The 20,953-nt window shown below is 34.3% G+C and overlaps 2 protein-coding genes across 2 annotated transcripts; both read right to left on the reverse strand.

Moving 5' to 3' along the window:
- Window positions 1-831: 831 nt before the first annotated feature.
- Window positions 832-4,260, reverse strand: LOC128919935 (modular serine protease-like). Its single transcript, XM_054225772.1, has 4 exons — window positions 4,017-4,260; window positions 3,493-3,516; window positions 2,320-2,455; window positions 832-2,268 (listed from the first exon to the last, which is right to left on the reverse strand). Exons 1-4 carry the CDS (start codon window positions 4,258-4,260, stop codon window positions 1,764-1,766), a joined length of 909 nt encoding a protein of 302 aa, XP_054081747.1. The 3' UTR covers window positions 832-1,763.
- Window positions 4,261-9,569: 5,309 nt separating this feature from the next.
- Window positions 9,570-20,078, reverse strand: LOC128919938 (sushi, von Willebrand factor type A, EGF and pentraxin domain-containing protein 1-like). Its single transcript, XM_054225783.1, has 13 exons — window positions 19,891-20,078; window positions 18,808-19,478; window positions 18,520-18,744; window positions 16,530-16,757; window positions 16,246-16,461; window positions 15,985-16,184; window positions 15,042-15,237; window positions 14,731-14,979; window positions 12,015-12,266; window positions 11,795-11,936; window positions 11,491-11,729; window positions 10,172-10,307; window positions 9,570-10,119 (listed from the first exon to the last, which is right to left on the reverse strand). The coding sequence occupies exons 1-13, from the start codon at window positions 20,010-20,012 to the stop codon at window positions 9,609-9,611; spliced, it is 3,387 nt and encodes a 1,128-aa protein (XP_054081758.1). The 5' UTR covers window positions 20,013-20,078; the 3' UTR covers window positions 9,570-9,608.
- Window positions 20,079-20,953: the final 875 nt, after the last annotated feature.

Below are 20,953 nucleotides of genomic sequence, written 5' to 3' on the forward strand. Positions count from 1 at the left end.
TTCTGCAAATTAAATAATCTGTGCCGTGCAAAATATAGCCATTTTCACAATTTATAAGTAAATATTTGGGGTTGGAAAAAGAGGTCATATATCCTACAATTTAGCGTAAAAGTGCAGTAATCAATAGACTGACAGCACAATTAGTTTTCTCTTATTTATAAGATAAGAATAAAATCACAAGTGCTTACTGCAGGTAGGAACCCCTTTACTCTGTCTATTGTTCGTACATTTTATGACCTTTACCCCATCTAATTCATAACTATCTTCACCAGCAAAGGATTCATATATATCTGAGTAAGGTATGTCTATGTCAGCCCTGTTTCCAAAGTCATAGAAATATCTTCTGTGGTTTCGATGACAGAGTAACGGCGTTTTGCACGGACTAATCAGACTTAGATTATACAAGGGAACTATTTATTATATAGAATTTAATTGATTTCAAAACTCGCATTATTTTATAACAAAATATAACACATCTTACTACAATTAGGTGCAGCACTACTCCAGCCATTATTCGAGCAAATTGGACTATTCTCGCCATTCAATTTATATCCATATTCGCAGCTACATGTATTCAAAATAAGAGCCTGATTTGGTCTTCTTGTTCTATATGGAATATTGATAGTCATAGAAATTTCATATATTTGAATCCAACAGCATTTGAGTGGTGAACTGAGAGTTCTCAGATCGAATATATCGCGTTGAAAAAAATATTTGTGAAAAATGAAGAATTTTGAAAATGGTTATGAAAAATGGTAGGAACGTTTGGATTATTGTGTGCGCATACTTACCACTAAATGCAAAGTATAAACAAAAGCTAAAATACACATGTAATTATTTGTATGAGGTAATATTTTTTAGTCAAAAATAAAAATTTAAGAAAATTATAACCCAAAACCATTACTGCAATGTATAAATACATATACATAACGCTCATTCACATGAATAGGGTCATAACACAACAACACGATTTTGGAGTTGAGTATGCAGAAATGTGCGCAATTTCGTCGTCCATATTGTATAAAAATTTCATTCCGATGTGTAGAAAAATAAACCGTGAATTAAGAATGTGCCGTTATTAAACTTGGCATGTTGCAATATTTTTTAAACACAATAATGACACATTTGAGGTGTACCAGAATTTGGCATGGTGTTTCTTAAGACAGAAAACATATATTGTGGTACAACACATATTGTCACAGGGTGAATTTGGTTTTATTTTCAGAAAGAACGAAACATTTTGTGTTAAAACGAGATTTGTGAAGAGGACATTAAATTTTTCATGTTGCTTTTTCAGCAATAACGACACATTTAACTTATGACAGCGAAATTGATTTATATTTTTCTCAAATAACATATGTAATTGAAAGTGGGTCACGTTTATGCCTAAGAAAAAGCATTAGTACACTTTATTCGGTCCATTTATGTTCAACATTGTATTCAATATATTACAGGTCACTAGATTTGTCAATAAACTAATGGCATTTTTCTATATTTGCTAAATAAGAGACAATTGAAAACTTTAAATCGCTCTCCTGAAAAATTGACTTTTTTGAGTTGTGACACTATTCAAGTAAATGAGCGATATGCAGTATAAAAATGTTGTTTTTGTACAAAAATATTATATCTTAACAGTAATTCAGTTTCGAAACATAACTTTGTGATGAATTTTGTAATAATTATAAAATGCATACTCCATGTGCATGTGCTTAAGTATGAACATAGTACAAAGTTTGTCACTTTCATTTTCACAGCGGCAAGGTTTAATTTTCAATCTGATCATCCTCTATGCTTTGACGTATTTTAACATAATATTGCACATTCGTCAGCGCTATAAGACTATCTCTCGCGCAATCGACATTGCCCAATGGTGCATGACTTATTACTCCAACCAAATAATATTGTCCATTGGTACTTTTGACGAAACCTCCACCACTATCGCTTCTACAAATCTCGCCTGAGGTCCCTTTGCGGACAACACAAAACTTATCAACTGCCAAGTCATATCGTTGCGTTGCTTTGCCGTTTAACGTTTCATTGCAGGAGTTATAGGACAGCGTAGTTACTTCCACTTTCTGAAGGACGTCTTTATAGTGACTGCTCTCAGTGGGACCCCATCCGATTATGAAACTATCTCTGCCAGTTTCCACATTAGCGGCTCCCTCGGTGTGATATTGAAAGCAAATCGGTTTGACTGAATGATTGAATGTGAACGGCTGTTGTAAGGTGATAATCGCCATATCACCGTAATAATCGGAACCCTTGTATCTAAGAAAGATGCAATCAGTTTTTGTCCTTTATTCTATTAAGCAATCTCACATTTCGGGTATATATATATTTGTTACATCGACACCATCCGAGACGTTATACGAGTATTTCACGTTTGCTGGTGACACCTTAAAAAACTTATTTTCGTACGGCCTTAAATTAGCTTCATCATAGAAACAATGGGCGGCTTTATACAGGAAGAAATTAAATGAGAATTTGTATTAACATAAAATATCTATAATTATATCTACTGCATATGTAAATCATATTTAAGGTTATGTAAGTTAAAAAAATAAGGGAGGGCTAAGTTCGGGTAGTTTATATATTGTAAAGTAAAGTTATGAAAAAAGTAGGCGTGGTTTTGAACAGATTTCGCCCATTTTCAAAATACATTGGATTGAATGCCAAAGATGCCCATTTCAAATTTTATATACTCATTTGCGCAGCTCTGCCCAAAGGAATTGACTCCAGACTCCAAGTTTCGTCAAGATATCTAATTTTTACTTAAGTTACAGTTTGCAGTTTGCAAACGGACAGACATTATTTTGGTAAATACTAAGCTCTGTGCGACATGTTGTGGAAGTCTAAAAAAAATGGTATCTAAAAACCAAGTGAAATATGTTTTTATACTCTCACAACTAAGTTGCTAAAAACTCTCTAGATTCGTTTCCTTTGGACATTTCCTTTAACAGTATAAAAATCGAGAAAAACTAATTATAACCACGTCTACCTCCCAAACAAAGGTTATGTTGAAAATTACTAAAAATGATTTAATTAACTAAGGAAAATCATTAGAAACCTTAAATTTCATGGAATAGATAGAGGGGCTACACTAATCTCTCTCATTAGGAGACAAAATTTGACATAGGTGTGGCTCAGGAACTTCTCGACCAATTTCAACGAAATTCGGTTTGAACCATTTCCTTGGCATCCCAACCTATAGTTTGAAAATGGGAGAAACCGGTTCACAATCATGCCTACTTCCCATATACCACAATTTTGAAACCATCTAATTCCGCTTCTAATAATGCGCGTCTGTGCCAAAAATTGGCACAATCATGACAATATTTCCTCTAGCCTCCATATACCACATTCCCTATATTCGGATTTTCAAACTTCCGGTGGACTTTATGCTGTATATATCGGTTAATATATTAAATATCTTAGTACAATTAAGTGTTTTTTATTGTTATTAGTATGTCCCTAATCATTTTATAAATTTACCTGACACAACAACGCGATGGGACTCTATGGATCCGCCACAGATATGTTTAAAATCCCTTTTATTTCAGTTACTATAAATGCCCACATGCCACGGAACCTCACTAATTTGAATCTCTATGCCGTTACGTGCAAACGGTGTCGAATATTGTTGCAGCTCTCCACATTTTATTTCGCAGGGTGTTATCGGGTAATTCCACTTGTACTCGTTTGTACAGCTTAAAATTGTTTTTTGACGGACACTAAAATGACAAAGAAATATTGGCTGAGTGGCAGAGAATGACAACAAAATACGAAGAACATATACTTTTTTTGCTGATATCCTATCGCACACTTGATTACAGCAATGGTGTTTGGTTTGATTTTTTCACAAGCTACTGGCGCACTTTCAAATAAACAAATCGCTGTGATCGATTTATCGTCATTCAGCACCCGTGCATCGCAATAGTCTATTAATTAATAAAATAAATTTTTTCGCAAGTAAGAGATTGTGAATCTACTTGTCAAGAATTTTAAAATTTACTCACTGCGACTGTAACAAACTGGCACCTTTTTGTCCCAACCATCGTCTGTACAGACCAACGTTTCATCTCCGTCTAACTGGTAGCCAGGTTGACATGCAAATGTAACCAACGTATTTGTTGGCACACTGGAACCGGCGTCGATATTCGTCCTAAAGTTGTTATTCGTGATTATTACGTTGCTAAGATTAGCGGGTATTTGACACTTCTTTTCAATTGGTAACGCTATTAGCGCTGAAGTACTCCTCATCGGCTTTGCTATAAGTTTTAAAACTGGGTTAATCAAGCGCAAATACAACAAGCAATAATTTGTACAACAATCATTTTTACAAATACAAAGAATTTTGATCTCAAACACCAATATCAAAAACCAAGAAGAGCGTAAGAACTGTGCTTCGGGGCTCCGACTTCTTTGCCCTAACCTAACATACATCAATATTAAGGAATTCTTCATAAGGATTTTCATCCATATTGTCAGTGTAACTAGAGAACCTTTTGGATTTTGTACTTTTCCAGCGAACTAATTGCATTTAATGACCGGTTTTCTGAACGTCACACGACTTAAGCTGACGCAGCATCATATCAGAGGCTGGCAATCGCTTTATGCGATTTGAGCGGAGTTTAGGTTTCTAAATTGAGATCCAGTTTTCGACCAGAGTGTCACTGACCTCAGCTCCAAGTTTGCAATTTTCCTCTTTTAAGTGTATTTTAATATTTTTGAAACTGAATGCAATGATTATTGCCAAAAGGTAAATATACATGGGCATTTCCGTCATGTCGAAAGTGACAATCGCACACATTTCAACTAAAAAAATTATGAACTAAAATGTTTTTTAAATTTGACAGTAGGATTTTTAACAGCTCCTTCTTAGCCCTACATTTAGTGTTAAAGTTGATTTTTAAACGATTTTCATTTTCAAGATAAATCGTTTTTCCAGACAACGATTAAAACGCCGATTTCAGCGAATTGTGAGGCAATATTCAAATGTTTTTGATTGTAAAACGTTGTGCATGGATGCCTTTAAAATTGGTATGAATTTCTCCCAAAAATAATTTAAAGTTTTTTTTTAATTAAATATTAACATTAGTAGTAAATGTACCTATTTTTGAATAACATCAATCGAGAAAAACAACAAAAATGTTCAATAGTATGAAATGAAAATGGTATTATGGATATGAAGCAGCTTTTACTTCTTGACTATCGCAATAAAAGAAGTATAACCATTTTTTATCTAAATTATATGATTCTAAGGAATGATTTTCAATCTGATTACATAAAATTCATTTTAAGCACAGTAATATTTGTAATATTTTGTTTTTGAATAGCATTTTAATTTTTTTTTTGTAAAATCAACCCGGCTTGTTTTTAATATAAAAGCAGTTACCATCTAAAAAAATAAATATTTTAGGAAAGCTACTAAAGGATTGCTCAATTTTAGTTAAGAGATCAATCAAGAAATAAAAATGTTACGCGCAGCTTATCACATATAACAGTAAATGATTTTCTCCTGACGAACTTGTTACAATGAGCACTCTTCTTTTGATTCGTAAACCTATAATTTATATTTAATTTATTCTATAACAAGTAATACATTTTTTTTTAAGTCGAGGCCATTTTGTTATTTTTCTTTTTTTTTGAAAATGGTCAACCCGATAACGACATCCTTACTAATGAAGAATCTTCTTGTTTTTGTGTTTTAGACAAGGGTTGAAATCACGTCTACCATCGTCGAATTTTTTTTCTTGCAATTTTTTTACATTATTGAAATGTTAATAAAAAACATAAAAAACATATAAAAAATGGATAGTTAAAATGTTTTTCATTTTTTTTTATCTTAGTTTAAACAAAAAAAACGTTAACTTCGGCTGTACCGAATATAATATACCAGGTGCATTTCTTTTAGTAACTCTTTGCTTAAAGACGTAAGAAAGAGTATGTAAAAAAAAGAAAACATTTTACGGCGGGTTGTTTGCTAGAAACATTAAGGTTATATAGTTAACCGATCTGAACAATTTCTTCGGAGATTATATTATTAGCTTAAGCAGTAATCCATGTGAAATTTCGTGAAGATACCACGTCAAATGCGAAAATTTTCCATACAAGCCCTTGATTCCAATCGTTCAGTTTGTATGGCAGCTATATGATATAGTGAACCGATCTGAACAATTTTTTCGGAGATTAAATTATTTCTATGAGCAATAACTCACACCAAATTTCGTGAAGATATGTAATAAAATGCGGAACTTTTCCATACAAGCCCTTGATTCCGATCGTTCAGTTTGTATGGCAGCTATATGATGTAGTGGTCCGATATCGGCAGTTCCGACAAATGAGCAGCTTCTTGAAGAGAAAATAACATCTGCAAAATTTCAAAACCATATCTTAAAAACTGAAGGACTAGTTCGTATATATACAGACAGACGGACATGGCTAAATCGACTCAGCTCAACATACTGATCATTTATATATATACCTTCTGGGTGTTACAAACTTCGTGACAAACTTAATATACCCTGTTCAGGGTATAAAAATGCCTAGAATTCATGCGTCTAGACCAGAATACCCCCTTAACAATTTTGACTAAAACACAAATGTTGTAGAAAAATCGAAATGAGAAAAGTAGCTCCTCTGCGACTTGGCTTTCGTATATCTCGTAATTGGTTATGAATAAATTTTAAATTTATTTAATATGAACAAATTTAAATATTTTTCTATGAAAAAAATGCAAAAACTTTGTAATTCTAATAATATTTTTTCTGTGGTGGACTTTCTGGCGGAAATGCCCATATACATTGCCAAAGTTTTCGAGCTCATTCTAAGGATCTCACAGATCCAGTGATACGAAAATCAAACATTGTGTTGTTAACTAAAACTTGGTTAGACAAAGATGAGAACGTCAGCATATCAAACTTCATTTGTTTCGTCAAATATAAGAAAAAGAATTCATGTTTGGGAGACCATTTTATCTGTAGTTTTGGTCTTGAAAAATTGGCTTTTTAGAAAAGGTTGTTTTGTCAAATGTCCACAGGTATATATTTAGTATGGACATTAAAAATTCTCTTAATTCTATTTTTAATTCTCAAGAATTAGAGATTCACACAAAGGCATAGTAAAACAATGCGCCACTAATTTTTATAAATTTCATTAATATATTTAGAACTCTGCACAAGATAGCAAACACAATCGATAGACTTGTTTTACTTAATTTTCACTTACAAAGGTGGCTGTCACCGATAAGTGCCAAGAAAACAATCAAATATATATTCCAATGCCTATTGAATGAAAAATCAACAGCGATAAAGTCGAGCATGATTTATAATTTAAAACACAACTGCTCCGTAATATATGTATGTATGCCAATTCTTTGGAGCTTTCTCTGTTTTCGCACGATAATTTTGAACTGCGCTTCGCATTCGCGACTTGAGACATCATCGAGATCTCGAACACTACTGAAGCTCAGCTCCATTCTCAAATGTACGAAAGTGATTTTTACAATAATATACTATAATGCAACTGCATATGTATGTGTCTTGATAAGCGGCGATATTAGCATTAGCTAAGAAGCCACCGTGAGATTTAAGAGCCGGACTCTATCTTTGAGACATGTTTCTTTTTTGTCTGTGTTTTTGTGTTGTTTTGACAAGCCAATCGGTTTGAGTAAAATATTATAAAAAATAAAATACGTAAGGAAGTGCTTAGTTCGGGTGTAACCGAACATTTTATACTCTTGTAATTACTTGTAAGACACAAAAGCAATTAAATATTTGTAAGTGCTGGCAAAATTGTGTATTAAACAAGTAAGGAACACAAACAGTTGGAGTGTAACCGAACTCAGGCACACTATTAGAAGGATTTATTTAGAATATCTGAGAGAAATACATTGTTTATGCAAAGTGTTGTTTCGATATATTCACTGCCTAAGTTATATATTGTAAAGTGAACAAATCAGATGGACTTCAAAATTGTAGTATGTATAAGGAAAGTGGGCGTTGTTCAGAACCGATTGCGTCTATACCATTGGGATGCCAAAAAAATCTTACGCACCGAATTGCGTTGAAATCGGTTGAGTAGTTTCTGAGGTATTGTTTTCGAACCATAAGTGTTCGGGTGTTGCTCTCCTGTACCACCTCTATCATGGAATTGACGGCTTCTGGTGTTTTATGAATTTAAGGCATTTTTCAGAGAATAGAACGGAACGACAGACGTCCGGATTTCAAATCTCCTCGTCGCCCTGATCACTTTGCCAGTATATCACTACATATTTTAGTCGTTCAGTTTTAGGTCTTACAAACAATCGAATACTAACCTCCTAGGAGTGCCAAACAACACGTATACCAAGTTTCATCAAGATATCAAGTCGGTATAATTTGTATTGAGGTCGTCGTTTGCGTGGACAATCGGACGATAATTCCGATCAAATTTGATATTCAAAATTCTGGAATAATAGCATGTAGGCATAATGCCATCCCATTTGCCTCTTCTGCAAATTAAATAATCTGTGGCGTGCAAAATGTAGCCATTTTCACAATTTATAAGTAAATATTTGGGGTTGGAAAAATTCTGGACGTCCCCTTTGTAGATGCTCTTGTAGATTTGTATTGCTGTGTCATATATCCTACAATTTAGCGTAAAAGTGCAGTATTCAATAGACTGACAGCACAATTAGCTTTCTCTTAAAATAATGATAAATTCTATTATAAGATAAAAATACAATCACAAGTGCTTACTGAAGTTAGGAACCCCTTTATTCTATCCATTGTTCGTACATTTTACCCTATCTAATTTATAACCATCTTCACCAGCAAAGATTTCATGTATATCTGAGTAAGGTATGTCTATGTCAGCCCTGTTTCCAAAGTCATAGAAATAACTTCTGTGGTTCCGATGACAGAGTAACGGCGTTTTGCGCGCACTAACCAGACTTAGATTACACAAGCGGACTATTAATACAGAATACAGCCATTATTCGAGCAAATTGAACTATTCTCGCCGTTCAATTTATATCCATATTCGCAGGTACATATATTCAAAATAAGAGCCTGCTTGGGTCTTCTTGTCCCATTTGGAATATTGATAGTCATAGAAATTTCGTATATTTGAATCCAACAGCATATGAGTGGTGAACTGAGAGTTCCCACATCGAATATATCGCATTGATTAACTGTGAATTTGTGAAAAATTAAGAATTTTGAAAATGGTTATGAAAAATGGTAGGAACGTTTGGATTATCGTGTGCGCATACTTACCACTAAATGCAAAGTATAAACAAAAGCAAAAATACACATATAATTGTTTGTATGAGGTATTATTTTTTAGTCAAAAATAAAAGCTTAAAAAATTATAGACCAAAAAAAGCAAATATAAAGGACATATACATGTGTATATGTCTACTATTGCTTCAAATTATGAATACATATACATGTGTATATAAAAATATTGTTTTTGTACAAAAATATTATATCTTAACAGTAGTTCAGTTTCGAAACATAACATTGTGATGAATTTTGTAATAATTATAAAATGCATACTCCATGTGCATGTGCTTAAGTACGAACATAGTACAAAGTTTGTCACTTTCATTTTCACACCGGTAAGTTTTAATTTTCAATCTGATCATCCTCTATGCTTTGACGTATTTTAACATAATATTGCACATTCGTCAGCGCTATAAGATTATCTCTCGCGCAATCGACATTGCCCAATGGTGCATGACTTATTACTCCAACCAAATAATATTGTCCATTGGTACTTTTGACGAAACCTCCACCGCTATCGCCTCGACATAACTCGCCTGAGGTGCCTTTGCGGACAACACAAAACTTATCAACTGCCAAGTCATATCGTTGCGTTGCTTTGCCGTTTAACGTTTCATTGCAGGAGTTATAGGACAGCGTAGTTACTTCCACTTTCTGAAGGACGTCTTTATAGTGACTGCTCTCAGTGGGACCCCATCCGATTATGAAACTATCTCTGCCAGTTTCCACCGCGGCGGCTTCTCCGAAGATATATTGAAAGCAAATCGGTTTGACTGAATGATTGAATATGAACGGCTGCTGTAAGGTGATAATCGCTATATCACCGTAATAATTATCATCGGAACCCTTGTATCTAAGAAATATTCAATCAGTTTTTGTACCTTTATTCTATTAAGCAATCTCACATTTCGGGTATATATATATTTGTTACATCGACACCATCCGAGACGTTATACGAGTATTTCACTTTTGCTGGTGACACCTTAAAAAAATTATTTTCGTACGGACTTGAATTGGCTTCATCATAAAAACAATGGGCGGCTTTATACAGGAAGAATTGAAATGAGACTACGTATTAACATAAAATATCCTAAAATATCTATTACATATGTAAATCATATCTAAGGTTTTGTAAGTTAAAAAAAGTAAGGAAGGGCTAAGTTTGGGATTTCAGATTTCGCCCCTACTATTGGGATTGAATGCCAAAGATGCCCATTTCAAATTTTATATACTAATTTGCGCAGCTCTGCCTAAAGGAATTGACTCCAGACTCCAAGTTTCGTCAAGATATCTAATTTTTACTCAAGTTACAGTTTGCACAAACGGACAGACAGACATTCGGATTTCAAACCAGTTCGACACCCTGATCATTTTGGTATATACATATGTATGTATACCTCTCTATCTAAATTGCTCTTAGTTTTAGGTGTTACAAACAACCGTTATGTGAACAAAACTAAGCTCTAAGCGACATGTTGCGGGAGTCTAAAAAAACGGTATCTAAAAACCAAGTGAAATATGTTTTTATACTCTCACAACAAAGTTGCTAACCCAAACAAAGCTTATGTTGAAAACTACTAAAAAAGGTTTAATTAAGTAAGGAAAAGCACTAGAAACCTTAAATTTCATGGAATAGATGACAGAGGACTACACTCATCTCTCTCATTAGGAGACAAAATTTGACATAGGTGTGGCTCCGCCCACTTATGGGTCAAAAACCATATCTCAGGAACTACTCGACCGATTTCAATGAAACTTGGTTTGTAATAGTTTCCTTACCTCCCAATAATATGTTGTGAAAATTGTTAAAATCGCTTCACAAGCACGCTTCCTATATACCAGAACTTTGAAGACGATCTGAATTGTTTACTTTACAATATATAAAGTAAGCACTAGTGAAGATGTCGGTGCAGAACTTTGCACAAATACTACGTTTATAATGTCCATTCTAAAAATCGCCAAAATCGGACCATATGTTTTCAAGGCCCCATATATCGAACATGAGGACCTCGGTGCTTCTAACCTAATATTAGGGTTTCCAACTTTCAATGGACTTTATGTAATACATATGACGAATATGTGGGTCACATTGTGTATTATATAATATTAATTAAGTTAAATAAATAAATTGCGAGAGTATAAAATGTTCGGTTACACCCGAACTTAGCCTTTCCTTACTTGTTTTATTATTATGAGTATGTCCTTAATCATTGTATAAATTTACCTGATACAACAAGACGATTAGAAACTATGGATCCGCCACAAATATGTTTAAAATCCCTTTTATTTAAGTTACTATAAATGCCCACATGCCACGGAACCTCACTAATTTGAATCTCTATACCGTTACGTGCAAACGGTGTCGAATATTGTTGCAGCTCTCCACATTTTATTTCGCAGGGTGTTATCGGGCGACTCCACTTATACTCGTTTGTACAGCTTAAAATTGTTTTTTGATGGACACTAAAATTATAAAGAAATCTTGGCTGAGTGGCAGAGAATGACGACAAAATACGAAGAACATATACTTTTTTTGCTGATATCCTATCGCACACTTGATTACAGCAATGGTGTTTGGTTTGATTTTTTCACAAGCTACTGGCGCACTTTCAAATAAACAAGACGCTGTGATCGATTTATCTTCATTCAGCACCCGTGCATCGCAATAGTCTATGAATTAATAAAAAAATTTTTTTCGCAAGTAAGAGATTGTGAATCTACTTGTCAAGAATTTTAAAATTTACTCACTGCGACTGTAACAAACTGGCACCTTTTTGTTCCAACCATCGTCTGTACAGAGCAACATTTCGTCTCCGTCTAACTGGTAGCCAGGTTGACATGCAAATGTAACCAACGTATTTGTTGACACACTGGAACCGACGTCGATATTCGTCCTAAAGTTGGTTTTCGTGATTATTATGTCGCTAAGATTAGCGGGTATTTGACACTTCTTTTCAATTGGTAACGCTATTAGTGCTGAAGTACTACTCATCAGCTTTGCTATAAGTTTTAAGACTGGGTTAATCAAGCGCAAATACAACAAACAATAATTTTTACAACAGTCATTTTTACAAATACATAGAATTTTGATCTTAAACACCAATATCAAACACCAAGAAGAGCGTAAGAACTGTGCTTCGGGGCTCCGACTTAAGGAATTCTTCATAAGGATTTTCATCCATATTGTCAGTGTAACTAGAGAATCTTTTGGATTTTGTACTTTTCCAGCGAACTAATTGTATTTTAAGACCGGTTTTCTGAACGTCAGACGACTTAAGCTACCGCAGCATCATATTAGAGGCTGGTAATCGCTTTATGCGATTTGAGCGTAGTTTAGGTTACTAAATTGTGATCCAGTTTTCGACCAGAGTGTCACTGACCTCAGCTCCAAGTTTGCAATTTTCCTCTTTTAAGTGTATTTTAATATTTTTGAAATTGAATGCATTGAGTATTGCCAAAGGGTAAATATATATGTATATAAAAACGGTTTAGGGTTTACCCCAGCCACATATACTACATATAGTTATTATCGTTATTCTATTGGACTTTATGCCGAATATTTGTGTCGAAAGTTTGTTATATTAATAACAATAAATAAATAACTTGCGATAACAAAAAAAAGTGGATACACCCGAACTTAGCCCTTTCTTACGTGTTTTTAAACGAGTCTTTAAATTTTACCGTATACGATGGGAAGAGAAGATAGATAAAAATGATATCATTCAGAAATAGTGTGTGACGAAATACGCGTCGCCTGTTGTGTTAGTTACAGAGGAAATCGTAGCAATCGGTTTTGTTGTGCTTTTTTCAAGATAAACGAACAAATAATCAGGGACAAATTTCCAATGACAGTGGTGGACGAAGCATTAGACAGGTTACAGAGTGTAAGGATCTTCACCACATTGGATTTGAAGAACGGATGTACTAATAAAACCAGGTTTTCGAAAATGCATATCTTTCATAACTCAGAACGGCTCGTACGATTTTGTGCTATTTGGAATTAATTCGGCAGAGGTATTTTGTCGATACATACGAGCGATATTCCAGAGCATGCTTGCATATCAATTTACACTCTATACGACTGGCTTCCTAATGTCTGAAACCTTCGTTACATCAAATAAAAACAATAAAGAGGCAGCTTTCACAAATATCAGGGTCACACAGAGCAGCTTTGGATAAATAAGTGAGATATAGGAAAAGAGAAAGGTAATGAAAAACAAGTAAGGAAGGGCTAAGTTCGGGTGTAACCGAACATTTTATACTCTCGCAATTTATTTATTTAACTTTATTTATATTATATAATACACAATTTGACCCACATATTCGTCATATATATTGTATAAAGTCCATTGAAAGTTGGAAACCATAATATTAGGTTAGAAGCACCGAGGTCCTCGTGTTCGATATATGGGGCCTTAAAAACCTATGGTCCGATTTCGGCGATTTTTAGAATGGGGCTGCCACACTATTAACATAGTATTTGTGCAAAGTTCTTCACCGATATCTTCACTAGTACTTACTTTATATATTGTAAAGTAAACGATTCAGATCGTCTTCAAAGTTCTGGTATATAGGAAGTAGGCGTGGTTGTGAAGCGATTTGGCCAATTTTCACAACATATCATTGGGATATAAGGAAACTATTACAAACCAAGTTTCATTGAAATCGGTCGAGTAGTTCCTGAGATATGGTTTTTGACCCATAAGTGGGCGACGCCACGCCCATTTTCCATTTTGTAAAAAAATCTGAGTGCAGCTTTCATCTGACATTTCTTATGTGAAATTTAGTGTTTCTGACATTTTTCGTTAGTGAGTTAACCTACTTTTAGTAATTTTCAACCTAACTTTTGTATGGGAGGTGGGCGTGGTTATGATCCGATTTCATTCCTTTTTGGACTGTATTAGGAAGTGGCTAAAAAAACCGACTGCAGAAAGTTTGGTTTATATAGCTCTATTGGTTTGCGAGATATGTACAAAAAACTTAGTAGGGGGCGGGGCCACGCCCACTTCTCCAAAAAAATTACATCCAAATATGCCCCTTTATAGTGCGATCCTTCATACCAAATTTTATTTCCATAGCTTTATTTATGGCTTAGTTATGGCACTTTATGTGTTTTCGGTTTTCGCCATTTTGTGGGCGTGGCAGTGGTCCGATTTTGCTCATTTCAAAGCAATCTTCCTATGGTGCCATGAAATAAGTGTGCCAAGTTTCATCAAGATATCTTAATTTTTACTCAAGTTACAACTTGCACAGACGGACGGACGGACGGACGGACAGACAGACATTCGGATTTGAACTCCACTCTTCACCCTGATCACTTTGGTATATATAATATACCAAATATCTAACTCGTTTAGTTTTGGGTGTTACAAACAACCGTTATGTGAACAAAACTATAATACTCTCTTTAGCAACATTTGTTGCGAGAGTATAACAAGATTAAATAATTGAGAAATTAACTCACTGCATTGCGGTAGTTTCAGACTTTGCTCATGACTCCAACCATTCGAATCACAAGTGGTTTGTTCCGCGCCTTTTAATTTGTAACCGTATCCACAACTGAAAATAATTTGCGTATCTAGAGTATAATTTGTGGACTGAATAATATTATTATTAATTATCTTCTGCTTGGATTTTGACTTTGCGTCGAAAAGCGTGCAAATAAGAGGGTGTTCACAGATGGGTATGAGATGACCGCTGCAAGAATGTGCTACTGAAATGATGTTAGTAAAACTAGTCATATATGTAGCTTATTTGAATAGTTAAAATACGTACCAATACATTTGGGCAGATTGTGATCCCATTTGCCATCTGTGCAAGTTAAAGAGTTTCCGCCATCCAACATATAACCATTTTCACAACTAAACTTTACTTTTATAAAATCACTGAACTCTGACTCGAATCTCTCACAAATCATTGGATAAATGCAGTTATCTAATATCTCCTGCTCACAAGTTTTAGAGATTTTCTCTTAAAAGAAATAATTGTAATTATATAAGAAAACGATGAATTGTCTCCCAACCCAAGAATGATAGAAGACAAGATTACGACATAGTGACACTCTCACGACCCACGAAAGGGAATAGGCAACATAAGAACTGTCAAATGGAAATGTGAAACATAGTGAACCAAATTGAATAATGTGCAGATAAAATATCACAATGAACGTGGTTCCTAAAATCGTCATCTATAAAATGATCCAATATAATAAAGCATATTTATAATTAAAATTATATGTTTTGTTACAAAAAGTTCGCCATTTTTCCAACTACGACTTTTCTGTACTATTGTTGTTTAATTCCGCCATTGCGGACTTCTTTTTCAAGTTAATACATTTTTCACTTAGAATTTTAAATAATAATTAAGCACTAGTCTTGACTTCAGCTCTTTGTTTTGGTTTTATTGTTTTGTACCACCGTGAAATTTGTCAATTTTTCTTTCGTTTTTCGTTTTGCTCTCGTGTTCTGGGATCGTGAGCGCTCAACAGGAAATCAAAATTCAAAAAAGCTAACTGTAAACGAATGTCGTAATCTTGTATTCTATCATTCTTGTCCCAACCGAACTTAAATATTCGCTCCAAATATAAAACATAAACGGTGTAAATCAGAGTTTTTCCACATTTCGGCAACAAATTGACCCTAAATGATGAGAAGTGCATGAACAATATGAACCATACCAAATACATACCAAAGCATTTAGGCATAATGCCATCTCATTTTCTTCCCCTGCAGGCTAAATATTGTGAGCCTTGCAGAGTGTAGCCATCTTCACAATTTACATATAAATTTTCGTTATTTGATAATTCCGGGATGTCTCTTCTGTAGATACTCTTATACTTTCGTAGCGTTCGATCATATATCTTACACTTTAACGGATAAGTGCAGTCCGCAAATATACTAACATCACAAACAGTTTCCTCTAAAAATAAAGGACGATATGTAAATTAGAAAATAAAACCAAAATCTCGAGCGAAAATTACTGCAAGTAGGAATCCTATTACTCCATCCATTGTTCGTACATGTTATGAACATTGCCCCATCCAGTTCATAACCATCTTCACAACTATAGTCTACATGTACCCCTGGAAGCACCACGTCAGCCCTGTTTCCAAAGTTAAGGAAAGATGTTTTGTGATTGTGTCGACAGAGTAATGGCGCTGTGCACGGACTAACCAGACTTAGATCACACAAGGGAGCTATTAATATAGAATTTAATTGATTTAAAAACACGTGTTATTTTGTAACAAAATATAACACAGCTTACTGCAAGTAGGTGCAGCACTACTCCAGCCATTATTCATACAGGTTGAACGATTCTCGCCATCCAGTTTATATCCATCTTCGCAGGTAAATTCAAAGTAAGAGCTTTCTTTGATCATCTTATTCCATGTGGAATATTGATAGCCCTCCAAACTTTGTATATTTGAATCGAACACATTGTATTTGAGCGGTGAACTGGGATTTCCCAGATCGGATATATCGCAATGATTAACTGTAAAGAACATTTGTAATAAGTGAAGAATTTTTAAAATAATCTTCTATAATATAAAAATGAATCGCAAAATGTGTTGCTAAGCGCATAACTCGAGAACCGCTGAACCGATTTCGCAAATTCTTTGTTTAGAATGTTTTTAGAGGTACCAGGATGGTTCTTACGGAGAGAAAAATTAGAAAAATTGCTTGAAAAAGTCTTACATCCACAATTTTCTAATCACCCATGCAAACAATGTGTGTCGTTAGTCTCGAAAAAAGTCAAGAAGAGCCAAACCGATCTGGCTAATTTTAGTTTTGAAATATTTATGGAAGGCCCGGGAAGTATTAGAAAGTTAGTATATATCGAAAAATTGTGAGGAAGATAACAAGAAGATGATTTTATTTGAATTGACAACAAAATTATAAAAAAAAAAAAAACAAAACAAAAAATAATAATATTTTGAAAGTTGTCATTGTTGCTTTATTAAAATATTTTTATCATTGTTCAATTGTATAAGGCTATGTCGATAGCCCAAAACAATTTGTAACAAGTAGGGAAAGGCAATCAAACATTTTATACTCTCGCAATTTATTGATGTAATTTTATTACACACAATTTGAAATAAAGTCCAATAGAATAACAAAAATCAGCATATATAGTACATGAGGGTTGAGGTAATTCCTGAACCGATTTCACTCATTTTCAACGCCCAGTTATAATGGGAATAGGGGCAACTTGGCACCTGTTAGTAGGCAGACAAACGGCAATTCGGCCTTGAAATTACTCCTAAATTGCAAATCAACCAAACACCAGTCTGCAAAATCGCCAAAAAAAAGAGCTATAAAGAAGATTTTCCAGATATTCAAGTCGCTGGAGGTACTGCACAGGACTTTAAAAGATTTACGCGACAATGAAAATATTTTTGGTGAAGCCATGATTCTGTTGGCAGGGGATTTTCGCCAGACTATTCCTGGATCAACTGTTGCTGACGAACTAATCACATTCCTAAAATCATTTAATTTGTGGCGACACATAAAGAATCGCCAATAAACAAATAACATACGAGTGTTTTTTTAACAATATCATACTGCGATTGTAGAAATAGTTGAAAATGGTAGCGACGCAGTTGACACCTCGATGGATTAATAACATTTTTAACGGGTTTCTGTTACTTCATGGCCTCGAAAGAGGAGCTTATTCATCGTGTTTTTCCTGCCATGAAACCATAATATAGTAAACATAAATGGCTTATTGAATGACATATATTGGTGGTAAAAAAAAACAAGGATCACTTAGATCTTAATGCGACAATTTAGAATTTCGTTAAAGGAGAGTTGACACAGCTACAAACCAGGAGGACGTATTCAATTATCCCACAGACTATTTTAAATTGCTGTACTATCCCCACTCACTTGCAATTAAAAGTAGTGTGAGTTGTCATCATGCTGCGTAACATAAATTCTGTGAAGAAGATAATCAATATCGTCACCAAAGCCAAGACAAAACCAACTATGAAATTTAGTAATTTGTTACTGTTATCGTATATTAAGATTAAAAAAATCAAAGTTATACAAATTATGGTGATTTACGCTTAACACAGATCTACAATAATGTCTATCAATCATTTTAAAATTTATCGGCTATAACGTTTTCGTCTTTATGCGTAAGAATTTTTTCTCTGCATTGAAAGATTTACTAATTTAGCCACAAAACGTGTGGCTGGGTCTGCTAGTTATAAGATATGGAAGTCATGTTTTGACTAACGCTTGCACGTACTTACCACATCTAGGTATCTCATTTGACCACCCTCTTGCTGTACATTTCCTCATTGTCGGACCTTCAAGCAGATAACCCTCATCGCAGGCAAAACTAATTTGGGAATGTTCTCTAACTCTTTGTGTAAACTCTTTTGTTATGAAGATTTTTGATCTACTATTGGGCTGTTCAAATAAACATTTGAGTGGTGGTCTGCAGTTATGTATGAAGTCTGCGTCACAGTAGGGTTCTGTAGGATAACAATTAATATCATCATTACAAGGATATTGAAGAGACGAATTTGCAAACTTACTGCAACTTGGACTGCTGTGGCTCCATCCTCTCGGTGTGCATGTTAAACGATTTGCACCTACTAAATAATAACCTTCGGCACAATTGAAAATCACTTGTGATCCCTCTATAAGAGATAATCGTCTCTGATAATGAATTGCATTAGAGTTGCGGGATCCTGGTATTGAAATCTTACAAAAGAGTGGATAATCACAATTGCGTAAAACACACTCTTTGATGGGTTTGGTGGTTGTAGTAGCATGTGTTTTATATCTATTGAAGACTGTTTGTTGACGTTTTGTTGTCACTTTATTTGGTGGTAGTATTGTTGTTGTTGAGATGTTGTACTGATTCCCAACTGTTTGTGGCCATTTTGTTGCAATTTTAGTCGGTGGTAATATTGTTGTGTCTCTAGTAATGGTTCCAACCGTTGTTTGTATTGATGTGATATCGATTTCGTATCTACAAAGTTTCTCATTCTCATCCGTACCATCCCAGCATTCCTGAGTTCCATTACATTTGGCTTCGATAGGAATGCACGCTCCGTAATGACATTGAAACTGTTTATCACCACACAACATTGTCTCACACAAGGAAGACTGTTCATCACTTCCATCTTCACAATCTTTTATACCATTACATTTAACAGTTATGCTAACACACTGACCCGACCAACACTTCATTTGTTCCTCGCTAGCCGTTATAAAGGGAAAAGAAATAGGTAAATACAATTGAACTCAAGCTTATGTAGGTCCAGTGCTTTGAACCCATCATACACCTCTTTAGAAAATTTATATAGAAAGGAAAGTGGTGTTTACTTTTCCCAAGGTCATTTGTGCCATGGGCATTTATCTACCAATTTCTTGTAGTAAAAAAATATTCTTTAATGGTAGGCACAAGCGCCCAAAATAAGTCTTACGTAAATTACAATCTTTTTATCGAATCTCAATAGAAACATTGTAAAAATTATTGTAATATCTATATATATATATATAGAGAGTAGGATAGAAACCACTATTTAAAAATTATTATGTACACATTTTTTTCTTCTTCCTTCAATCACATATATACATATTATTCAAACTCAAAAAATATATTATTTTACCCATTACATTTCTGGCGATTTGTTTCCACATCAAACGTATTAGAACCATGGGCGTTACCACCACCTTTCGAACCTATATATATAGTAATGCTTATAAAACATGTTATTACAAATCTAAACATTTTAGCATGTGCTTAAAAATACTTCTTAGTACGTTGGTTCACGAAATACTGATTTTAATAATGATCTGCAAGTCCCAGATGTGCGTTGTAATTATTTATGCTGAATTCTTATCAGGTCTACACTTGGCGAAAACAATAAAAAAACAAGTAAGGGAAGGCTAAGTTCTGGTGCAACCGAACATTTTATACTCTCGTAATTTATTGATGTAATTTTATTAAGATAACACACAAATTTACCCATAAATTCGGCATAAAGTTTGATAGAATAACAAAAATCGTCATATATAGTATATGAGGGCTGAGGTAATTCCTGAACAGATTTCACTCATTTTCAACACCAACATACATTATACCAAAGATTATATGCTCATTTAATTTGGCTAAGATATATCACATATTAACCGTTTTATAAGCTATTAAGCCCATTGTATTTTTGAAAAACCTATAGTTATGTAGATGGGAGCCAGGGGAAGTTATGACCCGATTTTAGTAAGTTTTGGTACAGAGACACACTATTAGAAGAAAAAGATTCCCTCTGAATTAAATTAAAATATCTGAGAGATTTACCAATATTTTTGGTGAAAAAGTACCTTAGCCACTGAGTTCTTCATGTTTAATATCCGGGGCCTTGAAAAGTTATGGTCCGATCTCGGCAATTTTTCACAAGTAGTGCCACAGATCATATACAGTATTTGTGTAAAGTTTTATTCCGCTAACTTCAATGGTTCCATATGTATACATTATAAAGTGAAGGAATCAGATGGATTTCAAAATTGAGTTATATGAAAAGTAGTCGTGGTTGTGAACCGATTTTAGCCATTTTCCACACGCAGGGTGTCAAGAAATTATTATATACCGAATTTCATTGAAATCAATCGAGTAGTTCCTGATATATGGGTTTTGACCCATAAGTGGGCGACGGCACGCCTATTTTCCATATT

Source organism: Zeugodacus cucurbitae, chromosome 2 (genome assembly GCF_028554725.1).
Source record: "Zeugodacus cucurbitae isolate PBARC_wt_2022May chromosome 2, idZeuCucr1.2, whole genome shotgun sequence".
Taxonomy (NCBI): Eukaryota; Metazoa; Arthropoda; class Insecta; order Diptera; family Tephritidae; genus Zeugodacus; species Zeugodacus cucurbitae.

Coding starts and splice junctions, on each gene's coding strand:
- LOC128919938 (XM_054225783.1), bottom strand. CDS start 20,012: ATGTTTAGATTTGTAATAACATGTTTTATAAGCATTACTATATATATA. Junction 15,238..15,984: donor ATTTAGCCTGCAGGGGAAGA/AAATGAGATGGC, acceptor TATTTCTTTTAA/GAGAAAATCTCTAAAACTTG. Junction 11,937..12,014: donor GCCAGTTTGTTACAGTCGCA/GTGAGTAAATTT, acceptor ATTAATTCATAG/ACTATTGCGATGCACGGGTG.
- LOC128919935 (XM_054225772.1), bottom strand. CDS start 4,260: ATGAGGAGTACTTCAGCGCTAATAGCGTTACCAATTGAAAAGAAGTGT. Junction 2,456..3,492: donor CCATCGCGTTGTTGTGTCAG/GTAAATTTATAA, acceptor TCCTGTATAAAG/CCGCCCATTGTTTCTATGAT. Junction 2,269..2,319: donor AATATATATATACCCGAAAT/GTGAGATTGCTT, acceptor CATCTTTCTTAG/ATACAAGGGTTCCGATTATT.